Raw genomic sequence first — 19,674 nt, 5'->3', positions numbered from 1 at the left:
TGAGTCAATCCGATAGAAGAGGAAATATGCCTTGTGGACAGTTGTACCACAAACTCTATACTATAGTGAACTAAAATATTTTCAAATTCTTACTAAGAGACAAGAAAATATTTTGAAAATTGCTAGACGTGATGCAGTGATTGTTGGCTCTGATCATGCCATAATTACTCTCCCTATGGGTACACAAGTCACAATTGATGATGCTCTATTGTATCCTGATTCGACCCATATCTTACTAAGTTATTAAGATACTGTCAGAGTGGTTTCCATATTGAAACCCATGATAACAACAAAGAGGAATTTCTCCTCTTAACAAAAAAAAATGGATATGACAAGCTTTTCTATATACTATCTGGATTGTACTATACATACATCAAATCCTGTAGCACATATTGTGTACAAAATAATTTTTCTATCTTGATCAAATCAAGACTTGTCATGATTGCCTTGGTCACTTTACCTTAGAGATGATAAGAAAAATTATTAACAATTGTATTGGTCACAATATCAATTCCCAAATCTTTAGATTTGTGTGCGCCACAGGTGTCACAAGAAATTTAATTTTAAGGTTCTCTTACCTTAAAATTCATAACGCACCACCCATTTCTTGAACGCATTCAATAACATACATATGGCTCTATTTAGCAATTTTATGGATCATATAGGTACTCTACAATGCTGATTGATGCATCTATAAAATAGTATCATATGTGTCCCTTATACATAAGGCACCACACTTTTACCAAACTCATTGCTCAAATAATCACAAATTTGAGCAGATTATCCATGACGCAGGATCAAATCCATTCACATGGATAATGCCATTCCTTAACGTGCATTCAATTATTGTTTGGTTTTAGACATTACTACATTAAATACCCTATGTGCACATTCATAATGGTCTACCTGAATCTTTCATAAAGAGAATCAAATCATTTACATGACTAACCATAGAATTACAATTTGCCAACATTTTGTTTGTGACATGCGGCTTTACACATCACATCATTAAACTAAATTAATCCAACTACAATCATACGACTCCCTCTGTTGCAGTTAAAACTTAGAAATTTGGCCTCAGCCAAGTATTCTCCATCTGCGAATCAGTTATGTTTTGCATGTACCGATATCACCACCCTACAACATACATCAAAAGGCATTGGGGTCTATATAAGATATAATTATCCGTTAATCATATAATACCTCAAGTTCCTTAGAAGGAACTTATTCATTGCTCGTATGGTTATAACATTTTGAGGATAATTTTTGATATTAAAGGGAGATTAATACCACAAAAAATGCTAGAAATCATAATAGAATATCATACACGTTCACATTCAATCCTCATATCCACGTACCAAAAATCTGAATTCTTATGTAGAACATCTTGTATTTGCATCATATTACAAATAATTTGCCATAAGCGTTTACTCGCCATAAAAGGTGTCATCAAATCTGATTCCCGCTATTAATATGCCAGAAAGAGTGGAAGTACCTAACAACACCACTTAACTTCCAAACCAAAATAAGAGGGGGAGAAGTATGGTCATAAGGGATACAACTTTTTGCAAATATCCTTGGAAATAGGGGAAGAACATCATGCAAGACAGTAAATACAAATCAATATCAAGTTGATAGACACCTTATGGATATTCACTATCCAAACATCTATGGATGTTCAACATCTAAATGCCTAGCACATATGTGTACACAAATTCAAGTACTGGGTCAGAGGAACACCCTAACTTCATTGTTTTGGGAAATAAATGGTGTTAAATAGGGTAATATTTCTACAAACTATATTGATTCCATAGAATCAATCATACTAAAGACTACAAATTATCGACATATATTTCTCCTCAAAATGGCCATACACCTTCAATTGGATTCGGACCAAATGTCCTAGTTAGAAGCAAGCACTCAACTTGGTTAAACCAAAGGTGGTAATTAAGGAGAATTGATTTCGCTCAACAACACAATATCTTCCCTATAGAAACAAAATGTATTTTTATTCCATAAAGTGGTGAAATAGCGAGGCTTGTAGCATAAGGGTTCACGTATAGACCTGTCATCAATTACGATGCTACATACTCCATAGTATGTGTGAAAATTATTGTCAGTGACACAGGAACCAGGGGTCCCCGAGTCCCGAGGCCAGATCAGCAGTTTGCCACGTGGCGCTCTCCCGCGGGGATCATCTCCCCGAGGTGCGAGAAGACTAAGTCCCGGGAGAGGGTGCTCGGGGCCATAAACAGTGGTCCCTGAGTACCCGAGTTCCCCGATGACCCGAGAAGACCAAGTGCTGGGAAGAGAGTGCTAGGGGCCGTGAACAGTGGCTCCCGAGCACTCAAGTCCCCCGATGACCAGAAAAGCCAAGTACCGGGAAGAGGGTGCTCGGGGCTGCGAACAGTGGCCCCCGAGCACCCCGAGGACCCAAGAGAAGTCAGTTTCGGGAGAGAGTGCTCGGGGCCATGAACAGTGGCCCCCGAGCACTCGGTTCCCCGAGGATCAAGAAAGGCCAGTTCCGGGAGAGAGTGCTCGGGGCCATGAACAGTGGTCCCCGAGCACTCGGTTCCCCGAGGGCATAAGAAGTCCTTCACCGGTGGCCCCCACAGAGGTTCAGCGGTGAGGTGTCAACCAGTGAAAGGTCCGATGCTGCATTTAAGAGGGCGCGTGGCCTGTCACTTCCAACTGCTCCCCCCACGCTTTCTGTCAGTCACTGCCATGGCCTGGCAGGGAGGCGTGGGGATATTTAATCAACGGGTCCCATCGCGGGACATCCGGCGTGCCTCAGGATAACATCGCGAGACCCAAGGCACCCCGCCTGCCGACTTGCTGTGTCAGGCTCGCTCTGACCAAGCGGGTACACCGGGCTGCTCGGTGGCCGCCCAGTGGGCCCTCCCCGCGGTGCCCATTGAAGAACGGCGTGATGACGAATAAGACCGAACGGGGGCACGTTTTCAACCCTCCCCGTCACTTCGCGCAACATCCCATGATGGTTGCTTTCCATTTATGGTGCCTCGGAACTCGCACCCTCCCTTTCTGGGCACGCTACCACCCCGGCGAGTATTTAAGGCGGGGCGGGCTCCCCGGAGAAAAAAAGTGAAGTTACGGAACAACAGCCAGGACAAGTCGAAGACAACAGCAAGGAAGATAAGCACAGAAGCTCCGATCACCAAAGAACAAGGAGCCCGAAGCTCTAGGCTAGACAAATATTCTTGTAACCAGCAACATCTCTGAGAGACATTCTCAGGGCATTTATAGCATACACACAGGAGTAGGGTGTTACGCTCAGTATGGCCCGAACCTGTCTAAAAACCTCCTGTGCATTTACTACTTCTGCATCCGATCATTCCATTCCACCTGCATCGCATTTACGCCCATTTATTTCACCCGCAAAACAGATTCAGAATCATCCCCCGGCCGAATCTCAAAAGGGGTCCCTCCGGATCCCTGCTTGAGGAGTTCACCCTCCGACAATTATGTTCTCATATTCTATATCATTGGCAAATCAAATGAATTGGATAGATTTACACATATAAGTCCCTAATGGACTTCACATTCTTAATATAAATACAAATCACAATATATATTGTGTACAACTTAAGTCACTCCATGACTTCAAGTAGTTAAGTTGATTGTGATACAATTAACTAAATGAGTTCCTTCCACAGAAGGGTTACTCTAACCACGATGATTGCATATGTGTGTTCATAATGAAAACCTAATTAGATTTTGTATCATCTCCAAACCACACATGACAAAGTATGTAGTCTTCTTAAGACAGAATTTGAGATGAATGATTTAGATAAAACTAAATTTTGCTAAGTCTACAACTTGAGCATATTCCTTCAGGAATATTTATCCATCAGTCCACCAATATCCAAATGATATTGGATAATCATATCTGTCGGTGTATCAAGAACCGGGGGTCCCTGAGTCCCGAGGCCAGGCCAGCCATCCGCCACATGGCGCCATTCCGCGAGGTCCCTCCTGTGGGATGAGAAAAGCTCAAGTCCCGAGAGAAGGTGCTCGGGGCTACAGTTAGTGGTCCCCGAGCACCCCAGTTCCCCGATGATCTACAGAGTCTAAGTACCGGGAAGAAAGTGCTCGGGGAGGTGCCCGGTCACCCCCGAGCACCCTAGTCCCCCGACAATCAGAAGAGCTAAGTTCCGGGAGAGAGTGCTCGAGACTGCGTGCGGCAGCTCCCGAGCGCTCGGTTCCCCGAGGATCCGTATAAGAGTGCTCGGGAGAGAGTGCTCAGGGCTGCACGTGGCAGCCCCTGAGCACTCGGTTCCCCGAAGGATCGTGCAAGAGTGCTCGGGAGATAGTGCTCGGGGAGGTGAACAGTACCCCCGAGCACCCGGTATCCCGAGGACGAGAATAGGCGTGCTCGGGAGAGAGTGCTCGGGGATGAACAATACCCCCGAGCACTCGGTGCCCCGACGACCCAGAGAGGCCCCCGAGGGGCCCGCCGATGAGGTGCCAATCAGTTAGAGGTCCGAGGCCGCATTTAATGAGCGTGCGTGGCCTGACACCTCCAACTGCTCCCGCCGCAGCGTCAGTTCCTGCCATGTTTTGGCAGAGAGGCGTGGGGTCATTAATTGCACGGGTCCCGTCCCGTGTCATCCGGTTTGTCTTGGGATAACATCGCGAGGGTCAAGGCGTTCCGTCTGCCGCACTGCTGTGGCAGAGGAACAAGACAGGGCGGGCACGCCAGGTTGTTCTGCGACTGCCCGGTGGGCCCTCTCCGCGGCGCCCGTTGCCAGGGCGTTTATGGTGACAGGTGACCGGGCGTGCGACGCATTTTCCACCCCCGGTCACTTCACCCAGAAGAAATGATGACGCCTTTTCCAGTCATGGCGTCTTGGAACTTGTGCCCCCTCCTTCCTCTTCGGGGCATGTCTCGGCCGGCAGGTACTTAAAATAGCCGGCAACACAGAAGCAGGAGGGAGATCTCTCTGGACTCGAATACGAACTCAAGCTCTTTCGGAGAAGACCAAACACAGCACTAAGAACGAAGAACACAGGCGCTAGTAGACACTGTGATCAAGGTAGAGCATAGTTCCATCCGAAGAACAAGGAGCCTTAAGCTCTTAGTTAGGCCAACATTCTTGTAACCAGCAACATCCTTGAGAGACTTCCTCAGGATAGTTATAGCATCCATACAGGAGTAGGGTATTACGCCCCCGTGCGGTCCGAACCTGTCTAAATTCCGGTGCATTTACTTCTCCTTGCACTAGGTCGATCACCCCCACTACTGGCCGTTGCATTCATTCCCATTTATTTCTCCTACGAACTTATTCAGGATCATCCCCCCGGCCGAATCTCTAAAAAGGGGTCTCTCGGGATCCCTCCGACAGGAGTTAATCCTCCGATAATATCCATCAAAACACTTATGGTCATTCAGTCCCTAAATATGAATCAAGATCCACTCATATCTTGGGTTGACAATGAAAAGATATTGAACCTAAAGTTCTATCTTAATGCCATCAAAGCGCTCCTGTATCTTGCAAATCGTAACAGGCATGATATTGCATTTGTAGATAACTTGCTATCTTTAGTAGCGCGGCTCTAACAATGTCATTAGCCAGGAGTCAAAGAGGATATCCACAGATATCTTTATAGCACCAAAGATCTAGGTTTTTCTATCAGAAAAATCAAGATATGATCGTAGTGTGATATCCAGATTCTGTTTATATAATTAATCCCTATAACGCAAGGTCACGGATTGATTTCATGGTGATATAACATTCTCATAGGAGTCATCAAAATAGATTCTATTGGCTACTTGCACCTATCATTTTGAAAATTCACATACATGTGTATGGCTTCGCAGAATGATCAATCACATACAATAGTCATATGATATTTGTTCCATTGAATCATCAACCATTATGTACAAAAATAATACTACTTGTGTTGCTCAGATGCAAACAGGTTATATAAAGAGCAATATAATCAAACATATTGTCCCTAAATTGTTCTATCATCATGAATTGCAAGTAATTGTAGAGAGACAAACATGTGATAATCTTATATATTTATTCACTAAGTCCTTACCAAATTCCGCATTCTAAAAATGTATTCACAAAATTAATATGTGACGACTATAGGATTTGCAAGGTTTAAGGGAAGTTGATCCCTAATTAATAAACTATTCGTATTATATTGCACTCTTTTCCTTTATGAGTTTTTTCTATACGGTTTTTCATATTAGATTTTTAATGAGGCAATATCTACCTTATTCCTCCTATTTTTCCAAGTGGTTTTCTAGAGGTTTTAATACGATTCATAGATCATAATTGTTGTTCTCTAAGCTCACCAATGAGATATTCCTACCTAGGTTTCTCATATGAGATTACAATGAGGTAATAACCAATATATGCCATATAATTTTCTCCTTTCTCATTGGGTTTTAAAGGAGTTTTAATGGTATATCAACATATTATTTTCTCATATTTTTCCACAAGGTTTTTGAAGGAGTTTCAACAAGAAATTTACAATTAAGGATAATTGATTAAGGGGGGGTGTTGTAAATAATAGTATGTGCTCAATTATCATGTAACTGTCTATAATTAACCAATAACTGCATTAGGCAGTTGCATCCTGAAGAGGCACTCGTTGACACTCCAATGGTTGAAAACCTGTCCCTTTGGATTCTATATATAGTACACTTCATGACATCAATGAATACAATATTTTCACTATATATCTCTATTGTCTACTGTTCATTGCAATCTACACCGCAATAATAGTGACCTAGTGCAGTTAAATAAAAGGAAAAATCCCATGAGGTTTTAGACTGTCTCCCTAGTTATGCATTCTTTCTTGTTTGTCCACCATCCTATTGTCCTCTCAATCTACTCTTCTATTGTCCCCAGTTCCTAGCCTGAACCAGATAGTTGACTATTTTTAGTTAAATTGTTACAGGGCAAAGAGAAATTTTTTGATTCAAAACAGCAACTTATTTGTAGTAAATATATTGACACATGAGATCAATTTATAATGGAGCACAAGGTAGTGGCTAACTGGTTCACCAAATTAAAATGAAAGAAACAAAATTAAAAACAATAGAAATGTAATCAAAATAATTAAGAACCATCGCCAATGCCTTTCTACTGGGTCTCAAAGGACAACAGAAAAACTGAACCTAAAATTGAACAGGTTGGAATAGATGTTCTAAAAAATCACAACATAAATCATCATGATATACATAATGGATATCTGTGTCAACCTTAGCCCGTTTCTTGATGGGACAATCACGTGCATTAGTGACGCGTACTGAGCAACTCTCACTAATAACTTGTCTCATTTGATAGTTTCTTACGTAGCATACGGGTCTTAACAATGACCCGTTATTTATGACTGATGAATTTGTTTCATGTTTTTTAGATACGAAAAAAGTTTAAAAAATATTTTTTTTACTCGAGAGCCACCCTAATACAGTGCACATCACATATGCCCAATCCACATTATTTTTAAACAAATTTCGGTTTTTGCATTTCATGGGACTCGAATCCACGCTCAAGACCTCGCACACGACTCTCTTACCACCTCAGATATCACGTGCTTGTGATAGAAATCGGTTATGTTATCCTTTTAACCTTCGTTGTCGAATTTTTAACCTTCGTTGTCGAATGATGACATTCGACATTCGACAACGAAGGTTAAAAGGATAACATAACCGATTTTTATGACTTATATAAGTGACAGGTCATAGTTATAACCCATCACCGATGATATTTTTCCCAAAATATTGATCCGGAGTGCTTTTAGTAAAAAAGGGTATAACTTTTGCATAAAAAAGTTACATCCGTTTCTCCCTAACTTTATCGGGTTTAGAGAATTTTTTGAGACCAAAAACGGCTTGGAAGATTGAGTTCTCGCCCCTGAAAGTTTCTACACCGTTTTCGAAACGTGTGTTTGTATCCATAGCCGCAATCCATTACATCAAACTTGAGTAAAATTGTATAATAATTTATATTCTAGTGCTGTTGAGGTGAGAAAAAATAAAAAATAAAATTTTTTAGTATCATATACATATATATATATATATCCAAAGTTGTATTATATATATATACACACACACTTGATAAATAGGGAAAAATAACATAGAATACACATATATCTGAGTATATATTTATACTACTATACATATATATACACACACATGCATAAACCAAGAGTACATGCACTTTTGCACAACATGAAATGACAGCTCTATATATCGATCATGTATATCTATAAAAACAACCATAAATTTTATGTATATATATACATAAACCTAAGTATATGAATACCTAGGGTATATATACACAATACATTAAATGATAGTTCTATGTATTGATCAAGTCATTGATGATGGGTCACAATTTTACTTATTATTAACACTTGAGTAGGATGATCCGTCACTGATGAGTTAGTTATTGGTGACGGATCCAGTTATAACCCGTCATCAATGACTGGCTAGGATAATCCGTCATTTATAAATCATAATAGGTGACGGGTCGTCACAACTATGATTTATTACTTATGATTAACCTAGAATGATCCACCATTTATTATATATATATATCCTTCACTTTTATTATTAATAACAGATCATATTATATATAACTTATTATCACTTATTTTATACTTTCTTTATCTGGTTTTTACGTAGTGGCTGTTTGCCTCTCCGCCACCAACTCTCGCAATGTCGATCGATCATTTCAGCACTAGCACGTTCGTACCGTTGCATGCTAAAGGTCTCATGAATTTCTCTAGCTGCCTGTTCATATTTCTGCCATTTTTTACTGCGTGCCTTTGTTTTAGTGGAGTACCTTTTCGTCTTCTACGCTGCTGTTTACTTCTCCTAAGCACTCCTAGTAAATACTCCATCCATGCAAACCCCTCGTTCAATGACCCATTGAATCCTTGCATGCAAACGGGAGCAACTACCAAGGCCAAAATTTGACAATTAAGAGTATGTAGCCTTCAAAGTTCAGAATGAAAAAAAAAAAGGAACAAGTGGAACAGATTCGAACTAGCTAATTTCCAGTCTCGAAATCATTTTTTAACTGGAATATATATCAATTAACCAAATGTCAAAGGCTATATGCGAATCGGTTTAAACAGTCACTTGTAGCAAATCAAATTATTATTCTTTTACAAGAATTTTTTTAACGGAAATGGCAGGAGTTGCAAATCAATTTACTGGAACTAAGCTATTTATGGTTCACTCAATTGATTACATGACTAAATTCTTACAGAAGTGAAGCGACTGATCGGTCTCCGATTCAGTGACGAGTCTGTACAAGAAGATAAGTTGTGGCCTTTCAAATCGTGGCGCAGTATGAAGGCAACGAGAGGCAGTTCACGGCTCAGGAGATCTCCTCCATGGTGCTCCGTGCTCGCCAAGATGAAGGAGACCGCCGAGGTCTATCTCGCCACTACGGTCAAGAAGGCCGTCGTCACCGTCCCTGTCTACTTCAACAACTCCCAGCGCCAGGCCACCATTGACGCCGGCGCCATTGCCGGCCTCAATGTCATGCGCATCATCAACGAGCCCACCGCAGCCGCCATCGCCTACAGTCTTGACAAGATGCCCGTCAGCAGCGAAGGGAGGACGGTGCTTGTCTTTGATCTTGGCGGTGGTACCTTTGATGTCTCCCTCCTCAACATTGATCCGGGCATCGACATAGATATGGGTCTCTTCGAGGTGAAGGCTGTCGCCGGTGACACTCGCCTTGGCGGGACGGATTTTGACAACGAGATGGTGAAATTCTTTCTGCGTGAGTTCATAAGGAAACACAGGAAGATAGACATCAGAAGCAACCGGAGGGCGCTCCGGCGGCTGACTGCCTGCGAGAGGGCGAAGAGGCTTCTTGTCTTCCACGGCACGAACCATTGAGGTTGACTCGGTACATGACGGCATCGACTTCTACGCGACCATCACTCGTTGCAGCTTTGAGGAGCAAACAAAGACCTTTTCAGCAAGTGCATGGAGTGCCTCCACGACGCCAAGGTGGACAAGAGCAGCGTCCACGACGTCGTCCTCGTGGGCGGCTCCACCTGCATCCCCAAGGTGCAGAGCATGCTCCGGGACTTCTTCGACAGGAAGGAGCTCTGCCGGAGCATCAACCCTGATGAGGCCGTCGCGTACGGCACCGCCATCCAGGCCTCCATCCTCAGCGGCGAAACCGGCGATGGTACGATGGGTGATATGCTTCTGCTCAACGTCACGACGCTCTCGCTTGGGATCAACTCCATGACGGTTGAGATGGAGAGGAGGATATATGATGTGATGAGCGTGGTGATCCTGCGGAACACAGCCATTCCCACCAGGAAGAAGGAGGGCTTTACCACCATGTACGGCAACCAGGTCAGCGTGTTCATCCAGGTGTACGAGGGCGAGGGCGAGAGCGCGAGCACGAAGGACAACAATTTGCTCGGCAAGTTCGAGCTAGAAGGCATCCAACAATCTGCTTATCGCTGTCACCTTCGACATCGAACTTTCTGTTGTCAAAATACGGCGCACCAAAAATGATTATTGCATCATTTGAAAAAGGAAAATGCTTATTACATGGCTGAAACCCATTATGCAACCAGAAGTAGTCGAACTGAACTCAAACCGCAATCCATAAGCAGGACTGCAACTGGCACAACAGTCAAAACCACTGAAACCAAACTGGCAGTATACGGCAAGCACATAGCAGCAATGTGCCTTTGTGATGCTGGAGGCTGAGAAGTACAAGGGGATCGTATCAAGAAACGCGAAGCTGGCCATTCTGTTGGATGTCTTGCATCTCAGCATCTGACAAACTAATTTTTGGTTGGCAATAGTTTCAGTGTTCCGCGTACAGTTTATCTGATGTCAAAATGGCGCACCTAAAGTGATTGTTACATCATTAAAAAAGGATAATGCTCATTACATGGCCGAAACCCATCAAACAACCAGAACTGGAACTGGACCCAAACCACAATTCAGAAACTGGCAAGCAGCAGTACAACTGAGACAACAGTCAAAACAGTTCCAAACTGGCAGTATACCGAAAACACACAGCAGCAAAGTGCCTTTATACCATGAGAACAAAACCATGTCCATATACTGCTGATATCTTACTGTTTGACATAGAATTATTAGCTGATCATTGTCCAAGCTAAACACCACATTACTGCCCCCATTTCAGCAAAGCTACTTAGAAAAAATAGTTGTCTTACAACCCTCAATACAAGGTAGGAAGCTTGATGGGAAAATGGTCTCAAAATCATTGTATCTAGAGGAACTTGTCTCGCCCAAGTCGCTGAAGATGGTAATTGATGGTCTTTGCTGCATTCTTTGGCCTCCCTTTCTGAGATCACATCACAAGCAGGCGTCAGGAGCAGAATAATTGCTGGCTTAATGCTTTGAATAAACAATGCCGAAATATGCAAAAAGCCAAATAGTGATGTAGATCATAACCTGAGTCTGAGTACAAGCAACCAAGAGATCTTTCTGCCTCACACACTTGTCATCGTTCTGTTTGTTTAAGGCCAGGCAGTTGAGGAAGGCCAACATTTCTGGCATGCAAGGCTTCGCAACAGCACCAAACTTCTTTGGGTTTATGTACAACGTGCCAGCCTTCCGACCCATTCTGCTGCTTCACCTTCATATGTGATCAATATGTCAGATTAGCTCCGCATCGAGTAATGCAATAGCCCCCAATCCCACAACACCACAAACACACACAAAAGAGCAATAAATCAATGTAGGAAATGAAATGTTCGAACAAAACACCTGGTTGATAGTACAACAATGGTGCTTTAAGACATTTGTGGTAAATAGGTGTTTACTAGCTATGGGCTATAACCTTCATGTATCAGCCTTGAATATCTGTCAAATGCACACAAAAAATCTCTGAAAGAAATGGCACACCTTATATTATCCAGTTTAAGCATACTAATGTGAAGCAGAAAGCAATCAAAGCATCAGGGCAACGTGATTCTCACAGAGACACTTTTCCTACTGAGGTATGTCTAAGATGTAAGTAGCAACTCCCAATCGGGGAACAGTTGAAGAGAAACGCGAGCATTAAACTGAACGATAGCACGCAGCTTCGATACGGCTAGGTGAGCCTAATCTCCTTCGCAGAAGCATTCGCTCGAACAGGTTGCGGGCGCTGGCAAAGCTGTCCCGACGGGCGACAACACATCAACGCGGCGGCCGAGCGGCGGGGAGGAATAACCCCCTGGCGCAGAGGTGACTCCTGGCTCACGGCAGGCTAAGGTTGACAGGCGGGTCAGATCTATCGAGTGGCAACCGCAACCCGTGGGTGGGGGGGGGGGGGGGTTCTTACCGCAGCGGGGAAGCCCGCACCGGGCTGGAGGGGCAAGCCGTGAGGGAGGGAGGGATGGGAGGTGAAGGGACGGAGACGCGTACCTTGAGATGGAGACGCCGACGGGCGGACGGGGGCGCAGCCGGCGCGCCGATGGGAAGGGGTGCCCTGAGATCGTACGGGTAGTTTCCGGAAAGCGGGTGGGTGTGCAGTTGGGCCATTTTAACCGGCGTAACTCAAGTGGGCCTTCCTTTAGGAGCAGGGCTGAAGTGCGTACGGGGAAGCTATTTCTACGGCCCATCCATCGCAGGAACAAGCTGTCTCCCGAACAAGAAGCCCGGATTCGAGATCGTTAGCGTGATCACCGATCAGGGCGTCAGCCGTCAGGCATAAAAACATGCAGATTATTAGCAGTGAAACGGGTAAAAATGCTGTTTCAGTATCCAGGTATTTTGCAGAATTTTACATAATTTTTGCAAGAATTTCCCCGAATCAATCGAAATATGGCTAGGCCCAGGGAAGTAGGGATGCAAAGTGGGTACCTAAGAGATAGTTATGAGTTATTATTTAGTTTTTTTAACTTAATTAGGTGGAAGTAGATCTTAATTTATTTTTTAGTTTTAAATAGACCTAATAACCCAAAAAGTTTAAAACTTGCATCCTAGCTACGCCCCAGACAGGGCAGGGCCTCAACCTGGTATCACTTCTCAGTATAACACGGGCAAGCTCCCTATCAGACAGTCGGTCTTCCTGCCCACTGCAGAATTCTCTGGTTGTCGACTATAGTCAGTTCTTGCACATCATGGAAGAAACGGAACAGCAAGTGTACATGTATGATTTCGATAGCTTTTGAGTTGAGCTTTCCAGTTGCAAGCATACAATAACAACGCCTGTGTGCCTACTGCCGCAACAATCAGAACTATTTCATCAGCATTTTGGCCTCTGATCACTACCAAAAACTATAAAACTGGCTACATGTAAGATGAGTGTTATTTACACTGTTTAGGCCTGAAGTTATCAGGTTCCAAAAGTTTCAACAACAATTTCTCTAGCTTTGTCGAGCCTTTTGTTGGCTGGAGAACAAAGGACCTTCCCAAGAAGGTACACGGGTCTTTCCCGCCTACCGAGCTACCCAAGCACCATCCACCCGGTGTGAAGCGGTCCGGTGCTCGCCCCAACAGCTTGGCGTCGATCATATCCAGGACATGATTGTCATTTGCAAAGGAGTGTGCAAATGGTGCCCCGCTGTTTGCCATTGCGTCGAAATGCTCTGTTGTCAGGTTAACAGGGTGCGTCCGAGGGGGGTTATCCCATGCCATGAAACGCAGATCATTGTTGATGGTGGTGTTCTGGTAGTATTTCGAGTTGCAGATCACTGTGTGGAAGTAGCCTTCTGAGGACGAGAGGAAGTTGGTGAAATACATTAGTAATGTGCGAGGAAGGTTGTCCCATCCCAATAAGCAAAACTCCAGGAATGATCGGCTAAGTACTACCCAAGAAGAACCTGCATCAAGGGCATAAGATCTTCATTAGAAGTAAAATTTACAGACAATAAAAGAGCACTGGGCTATTCACACTAGAAAGGATCTTAACTAAATTTTGATCAAGAGAATACATGCACTGAGGAGAAATTCTATAATTCTACAAAGGAGGAAAATACCCAACAAATAAAACCATCTAATTATCCCTTTCTTTTCCTCAACCACAAACTAGTACCTGACAGAGCACTGATGATGTCAGGTGTCAAAATTGCAGGTAAAACAAAGACTGGACATCCAATCAACGTTGTAAAGATCATCAGGCATTCTAAAGGAAGGAAGCTACAAAAGCTATACATGTTACACCAAAAATCATCTAGCTGAAGGATGCAGTTTTCCTTGATAGACACTGAGCTAGGTGATTTGGTCAAGTCTTTTGCTACCAACCTGGCTCCAAGCAGTTATTTCTTTTTAAAAGCTTTTAGAAGCATCTTTTTTTATGTCCGACTTTATGGTATTTCTATTATAAAACTAATCCACAACTACTTAATAACTTCTCTGTAAGAATTAGGCAGACTTATAACTGATAATTTCACGACCACCTAAGTAAACATTGCCATGCCATCCATATTGTCTAATAGATGGAACACAATTTGAGGGGCTGGAGGCTTATTTATGTTTTTGGCAGCATCATAGTAACATGAACAGCATCTCTAAAAAACGTTTGCTCAAAGAGATTCTTCTGGAGTGCACAAAAGGCAACTAGGCAACATTGCAACAGCGAAATGTTGCAGTTGCAGGGCTTTGGAATGGACCGTGTCCATATGATCAGTCAAATAAAGATTCGGTACAGACATCAGACAATACCTACAAATATTTTGAAAGCTGATGGCATACTCCTTTTCTCCTTTGTTGTTACAACCTCAGTTTTATTTGGGACCTGCAATGCTGGATCTACAATGATTGGTCTTGCCCTTTGATACCTGCACATGCAACCCAAGAATCACAATAAAGAACAGAAATCAGGTTAAGAATTAAGAATCACAAATGAACAGAGAAAGCATATGCTTACTCTTTCCAACCAATATTGCTTGTGTGCTCAATAAAATTCAGATCTCTTGGAATATATGAGAAGATATGAAGGATGTCTGTCAATATGCGGACAACCACATGAACATTAGTTTCAAGGATTAGACAGAATCAGATATTTCAGTGGACCACTCAAAAAATTATTGTACTAGTGCTACCAATCAACATATTAGGCACACATCAGTAATTTTTTGGAATAATTATGCATAGAGATGAGAGACCTCAAGAATTTTAAGCAAATCCAGAAGCTTAAACAACTTTCCTTTTAGCATCCAGTCCTACAAACTCACAATGGTATTAATAATATATGAGATCAAGCATTTACTGTTCTAGATTTGATGAAGGAAATGACTTTGACTTGAATCATGTTCCACATTAGATGGATTATTATGTACCTTACTGATTATTAAGTTTGGCATAGCTGTGGTGTGCTAAGAATAGTACGGTTTTAGAAACAAACTGCTGCATTCGTCTTATGAAGTATCAGTTGATTTACTTGACATAGTTGTAAGCACTGTTGCAGGATTATAAGGGATAATATTCAATATTGAATAAGCGATGTGAAGAGGGTTCACGGAACTGTTAAAATGACAAAAAGGAGCTGAATTTGATGATGCTAAATCTGCTTGTTAGATAAGATATTTCCAGAATTCAGAGAACAGCTTATTTTCAGTTTATCTGTATATTTATGTTGTCTGTTGCATAAAGAACCTGTATGGGAACTAGAAAAGCTGGCAACCCCAGCACTGTCCGTATTTTATCCTATCTCTCTAGTCTGAACTTGTTCTCAATATATCTGGGTCACATTAAAGGAGGAATCATAAGCACAGTTCAATACCCCACAATAATCTGACGTATAGCAATTCAAAACCTGCCACCTTGCAGAGATACGTTTGAGGCCACTAACATAACATAAATTGCAACAGATTACCATAGAGAACCAGCTAACAGACCCCAGCCATGGTGGACAGATAGGTAATAGAGAGAACACATAAATTAAAGTGTATAGTTCACTATGAAATTGCACAACCCAAAAGTTCCTAAAATGAACAGAACTCCTTTTTTGACAGTAAACTCCTTCAACTAGAACTTACATAGTAAACACTTCGGCAAGTATTCAACAGCCTTTTTTGACAGAGCATGTAACAAAATTTATGGCACTCAAATATATCAAATTACCATCATAGGATATGAGAACAACTTGATAACGTACTCTAAATCAGATGGCACATAAAAAACATAAGGAAACTAAAATTGTCCGTTTTGTAGCCTACGTCAACTAAAAATGAGTGATATAGCTAATTTAGCATGACGCTACGATGCTATATGCTGAAACATAAACGCATATGTAGTTGCAAGTACCAAAACAATCTTGGGGGCTGAATTTACCATCTTGGGGCATGAGCGGGTAATCGGAGGCGCTGAGATTGATGAACCAGCTCCACCCGTCGAACTCCCGGAGCAGCACGGCGGCGGCGTGGAGCGTGGCGGCCAGCTCGGTGGGCCCCCTCCGCGTGACGGCGCCCCACTCCCCCGCCGCGGCCACTCGCACGTTGCCGTACCGGCGCGGCGCCTCCTGGCCGCGCACGAAGGCCTCAAGATCCGCGCGGTCCTCCTCCCCCGCGACCCTGACGAGGTAGCAGTTCCAGGGGTGGTAGAGCGCCCGCAGCAACCTCCGGATCCGCGGGCCGTCGCCGGGGCCGGCGCCCGATATGAGGTACGCCAGCCTTGGCGGCGGCTCGGGCGGCCTGCCCCCGAGCCTTCCCCGCTGGCGCGGCGCAGAGGCCGTCGAGGACGAGGAGCGCGACGCACCGAGCGCCGCGTAGAGGACGGGGAGCAAGAGGAGCGGGAGCGCGAGGAGCAGCGCGCGCATCCACCTGAGGCGGTGCGCCGGCGACAGCTTCCTCATGGGTTGGACGGCGCCGCCCGGGCGTCCCGCATTCGCCCCCCGGCCGGTGGCGTACGGGCAGGGGACGAGGGGGTCGGTGGCTGGCTGGTGGACACAGAAGGCGAGGCAGAGCTCGAGATGTAAGTTGAGGCGAGGCCGTAGCGCAGCGGCGTCTCGTGCAAGGAGACTGGCAGCGTGTACCCTGTGTCCCTGTCCTAATTATTGTCTGCCGGTAGTTTTTCGGGAGGAGTCCTCCAAAGTCCAAACCGGAGCGAGGTGCTGGAGCAATTAGCAAAGCAAGACGTGTGCTGTTTTTAGAGCCTTAACCTGGGTGTCATGTGGGATAACGGCTGTAATGCTGCGTTGATAACAAAGCACTAATCTCGATGGCTACAAGGAACGCACTAGAACACCATTGTTACAATTCTTTAATGCGACAGCATCTAGGTTTCTCCAATAATGTGATATCTCACGCCGGCGCCGGGTAAATCCTTGACGGGGCCAATTCAACAGAATGTTCTTGCAAATTACCAGCCAAGCCGGCGGGCAAAGAACTGATGCAGACGTCTTGTTTCTTGTTTAAAAAACTTTCACAATAAACAGCAGGCGCCTATAGTTGATCTACGTACCTGGCACTGTCACTTTGTCAGGGAGGAGCTGGACGGCGTCGTCAGTGCATTGGCCTGTGATCTAAACCGTACGATGCAAACCGAGCGCTGCTGCACAGTGCTCAGTGCTCACTGATGGTAAATTGGTAAGGGACCTCTGCACAACGACACCATCGTTTCGCCACTATTTATACCGGAAGAAGACCATTTTTATGTGATAATATATGTTCACTTTCTTTTTTTTTAACTCAGCTATTAAATCACAAGATAAATAATATAGATGAGGTCTTGTAATATTGTTTTTAAATATGGTCTATAAAATTTACTTTAAATTAAAACTTTTTTTAAGCGTAGAGCAAGCAGTAAGAATTTTTTTATCTCTATCTCTACTTATCAACTACTTAAGAGAATATAGCGATCGCCAGACCAGACAAACATCCTGCAACTCCTCCTCCCCCTTTGTCCCTAACAGTGTCCCAACCATCCATCCAATCCCGATCCCGCGCCCCTCCCCAAACCCTATGCGTAGGAAAGCTTCCTTAGCTCCTCCCACGCACTGCCGCCGCCTCAGCATCCCCCGCCCCCGCAGCACCACCACCACCACCGGTAGCAGCCCCCGCCACCACCGCCACAGCAGCAGCCACCACCCCACGCCCTTGCGTCGTCTCCGCAGCAGAATATCCACGCCCTTCCCGTTGCGGCACCGGTCGTGAGCCACCCTCCTGTCTAGCCGAATCCACCGCCATCGCCTCAGCCACCAGTCGCGCATGCGCCTACGCTGCATCAGCACCGGTGTCCATGCACGATGTCCACCTCGACGACGACGTCCCCGGCGGGTCCTCCATGTACTGGCAGGCGTAGCAGGCCAACCTCGAGTACCAGCTGTACCTCGACCCTGACCGCCTCACGTGGACCTTCTGGCAACATGACGGCCCTCAGACCGTCTGGGATCCCTACGACAGGTGGGAGGCACCGGGTGGTCAACTCTGCGGCCATTTCGTAGGTGGGTCCAGACCTGGTCGTTGTCGTACCCCTCCTTCAGGTCACCTTGTGCAACTCATACCAGTCCTTGGATCAGTAGCTGATACGCACATATTTCCAACAGAAGTAGACATCACAGCATACAACGATTAAGTACGATATTATGTGACAACACATAGTCATTACAATAAGGGCCCGTAGGCATAATTAAATAAACCCTCACAGCCCAACAGAAATAACGCAAAAGCGGCTCATGCCCTTCCGGCAACTTGAGTGCAGACGAAACCAGCTTCTCTATTCTTCATCTTCTCCTTCAATGAAGTCGGCCTCTGAATCATCTGGGTCCACAAATAGCAAGTGTGAGTACATAAGGTACTCAGCAAGCCCTACCTCAAGGGGAGACATTAGATGCATATAGGTAGACCAAGGATAAGACTGTAGAGTCTTTAGGTTTTGCAGAAAGCTAGTTTTTAATGCAAGGTTCAATTTGCAATGACTATCTTAAAAGCATTTCTTAGGGTAACACATAAGTCGAGCTTATAGGGGTTGTCGGCCCTGGGGGAGATACTTCCATCCCACCAGTTCTCACACTTCTTTTGTCAGTGGACACACAGTCCAGGATACTCAAAGCACATAGTTTGAAACAATGGCTCTACGGGTTGTATTTAGAAACATATGATCAATGGTGTAGGACTTGCCTTCGTTGAAGTCCTCGTCCACTCCTTCAAGCTCCGGATCCTCTGGGTCTTCCTCGAACGCGTCTTCCTCTAACAATCGCAACATACAACCAAAGCGCACACATAAATAATCAATCAAATGATTATATTAAAAACTAAATAAATTACAAAAATTATGAAATCGACATGATTGGGTAGATCCCGAATTTAGATGAATATCGGTGGAATAATCGTTGAAAACGGAGTTAGGACGGAGGAGAAACGGGCTTCGTAAGTTTTGCCGGGAGAGAAAATAAAAAAAAAGCAAAGAGAGAATATTCCTGTAATATTCCAATTTTTGAATCAGCTCGGCACCTCGGCTCAGCGGCTCGGCTCGATGGCTCGGCTCAGCAGTGGCGAGAGAGAAACAGAAGGGGAGAGGGGAGCTGGCCTGGATTTTGTCGGGGAGAGCGAGAGGGCGAGAGGGAGGGAGAGAGAGAGGTGACGGGGCAGCGGCACGCAGACGGAGGTCAGTGGCGGGCTCCGCCGACCGACGGATCGAGGCGACGGTGGCTGAATCCAGCTCGGTGAGGTGGATCTAGCCGGTGGAGAGGGGGGCGAGGTCGTCGGCCGGCGACGAAAAAGCGGTGGCCGGCAACGAAGAAGAAAGCTAAG

General features: G+C 44.5%; 2 protein-coding genes and 1 pseudogene across 3 annotated transcripts; 1 reads left to right on the top strand and 2 right to left on the bottom strand.

The window, feature by feature from the left end:
* The first annotated feature begins 8,698 nt into the window (after positions 1-8,698).
* On the top strand, positions 8,699-10,531 carry LOC133914772 (heat shock cognate 70 kDa protein-like; annotated as a pseudogene).
* A 500-nt stretch (positions 10,532-11,031) lies between these two features.
* On the bottom strand, positions 11,032-12,529 carry LOC133916404 (uncharacterized). Of its 2 annotated transcripts, none has more exons than XM_062360052.1 (3): positions 12,404-12,529; positions 11,447-11,630; positions 11,032-11,336 (listed from the first exon to the last, which is right to left on the bottom strand). In XM_062360052.1, exons 2-3 carry the CDS (start codon positions 11,615-11,617, stop codon positions 11,262-11,264), a joined length of 246 nt encoding a protein of 81 aa, XP_062216036.1. In that variant the 5' UTR covers positions 11,618-11,630; positions 12,404-12,529; the 3' UTR covers positions 11,032-11,261. The 2 variants fall into 2 exon arrangements, with proteins under 2 accessions (XP_062216036.1, XP_062216037.1); XM_062360053.1 differs by having other exon boundaries at positions 12,321-12,404.
* Positions 12,530-13,113: 584 nt separating this feature from the next.
* LOC133916401 (beta-glucuronosyltransferase GlcAT14B-like) lies at positions 13,114-16,978 on the bottom strand. Its single transcript, XM_062360048.1, has 4 exons — positions 16,256-16,978; positions 14,850-14,925; positions 14,645-14,760; positions 13,114-13,803 (listed from the first exon to the last, which is right to left on the bottom strand). Exons 1-4 carry the CDS (start codon positions 16,773-16,775, stop codon positions 13,289-13,291), a joined length of 1,227 nt encoding a protein of 408 aa, XP_062216032.1. The 5' UTR covers positions 16,776-16,978; the 3' UTR covers positions 13,114-13,288.
* Positions 16,979-19,674: the final 2,696 nt, after the last annotated feature.

This window comes from Phragmites australis, chromosome 4 (assembly GCF_958298935.1).
Source record: "Phragmites australis chromosome 4, lpPhrAust1.1, whole genome shotgun sequence".
In the NCBI taxonomy this organism is placed as follows: domain Eukaryota; kingdom Viridiplantae; phylum Streptophyta; class Magnoliopsida; order Poales; family Poaceae; genus Phragmites; species Phragmites australis.
Note: the sequence above shows the minus strand (reverse complement) of the source record. Positions and strands in the feature narration are given on the sequence as shown.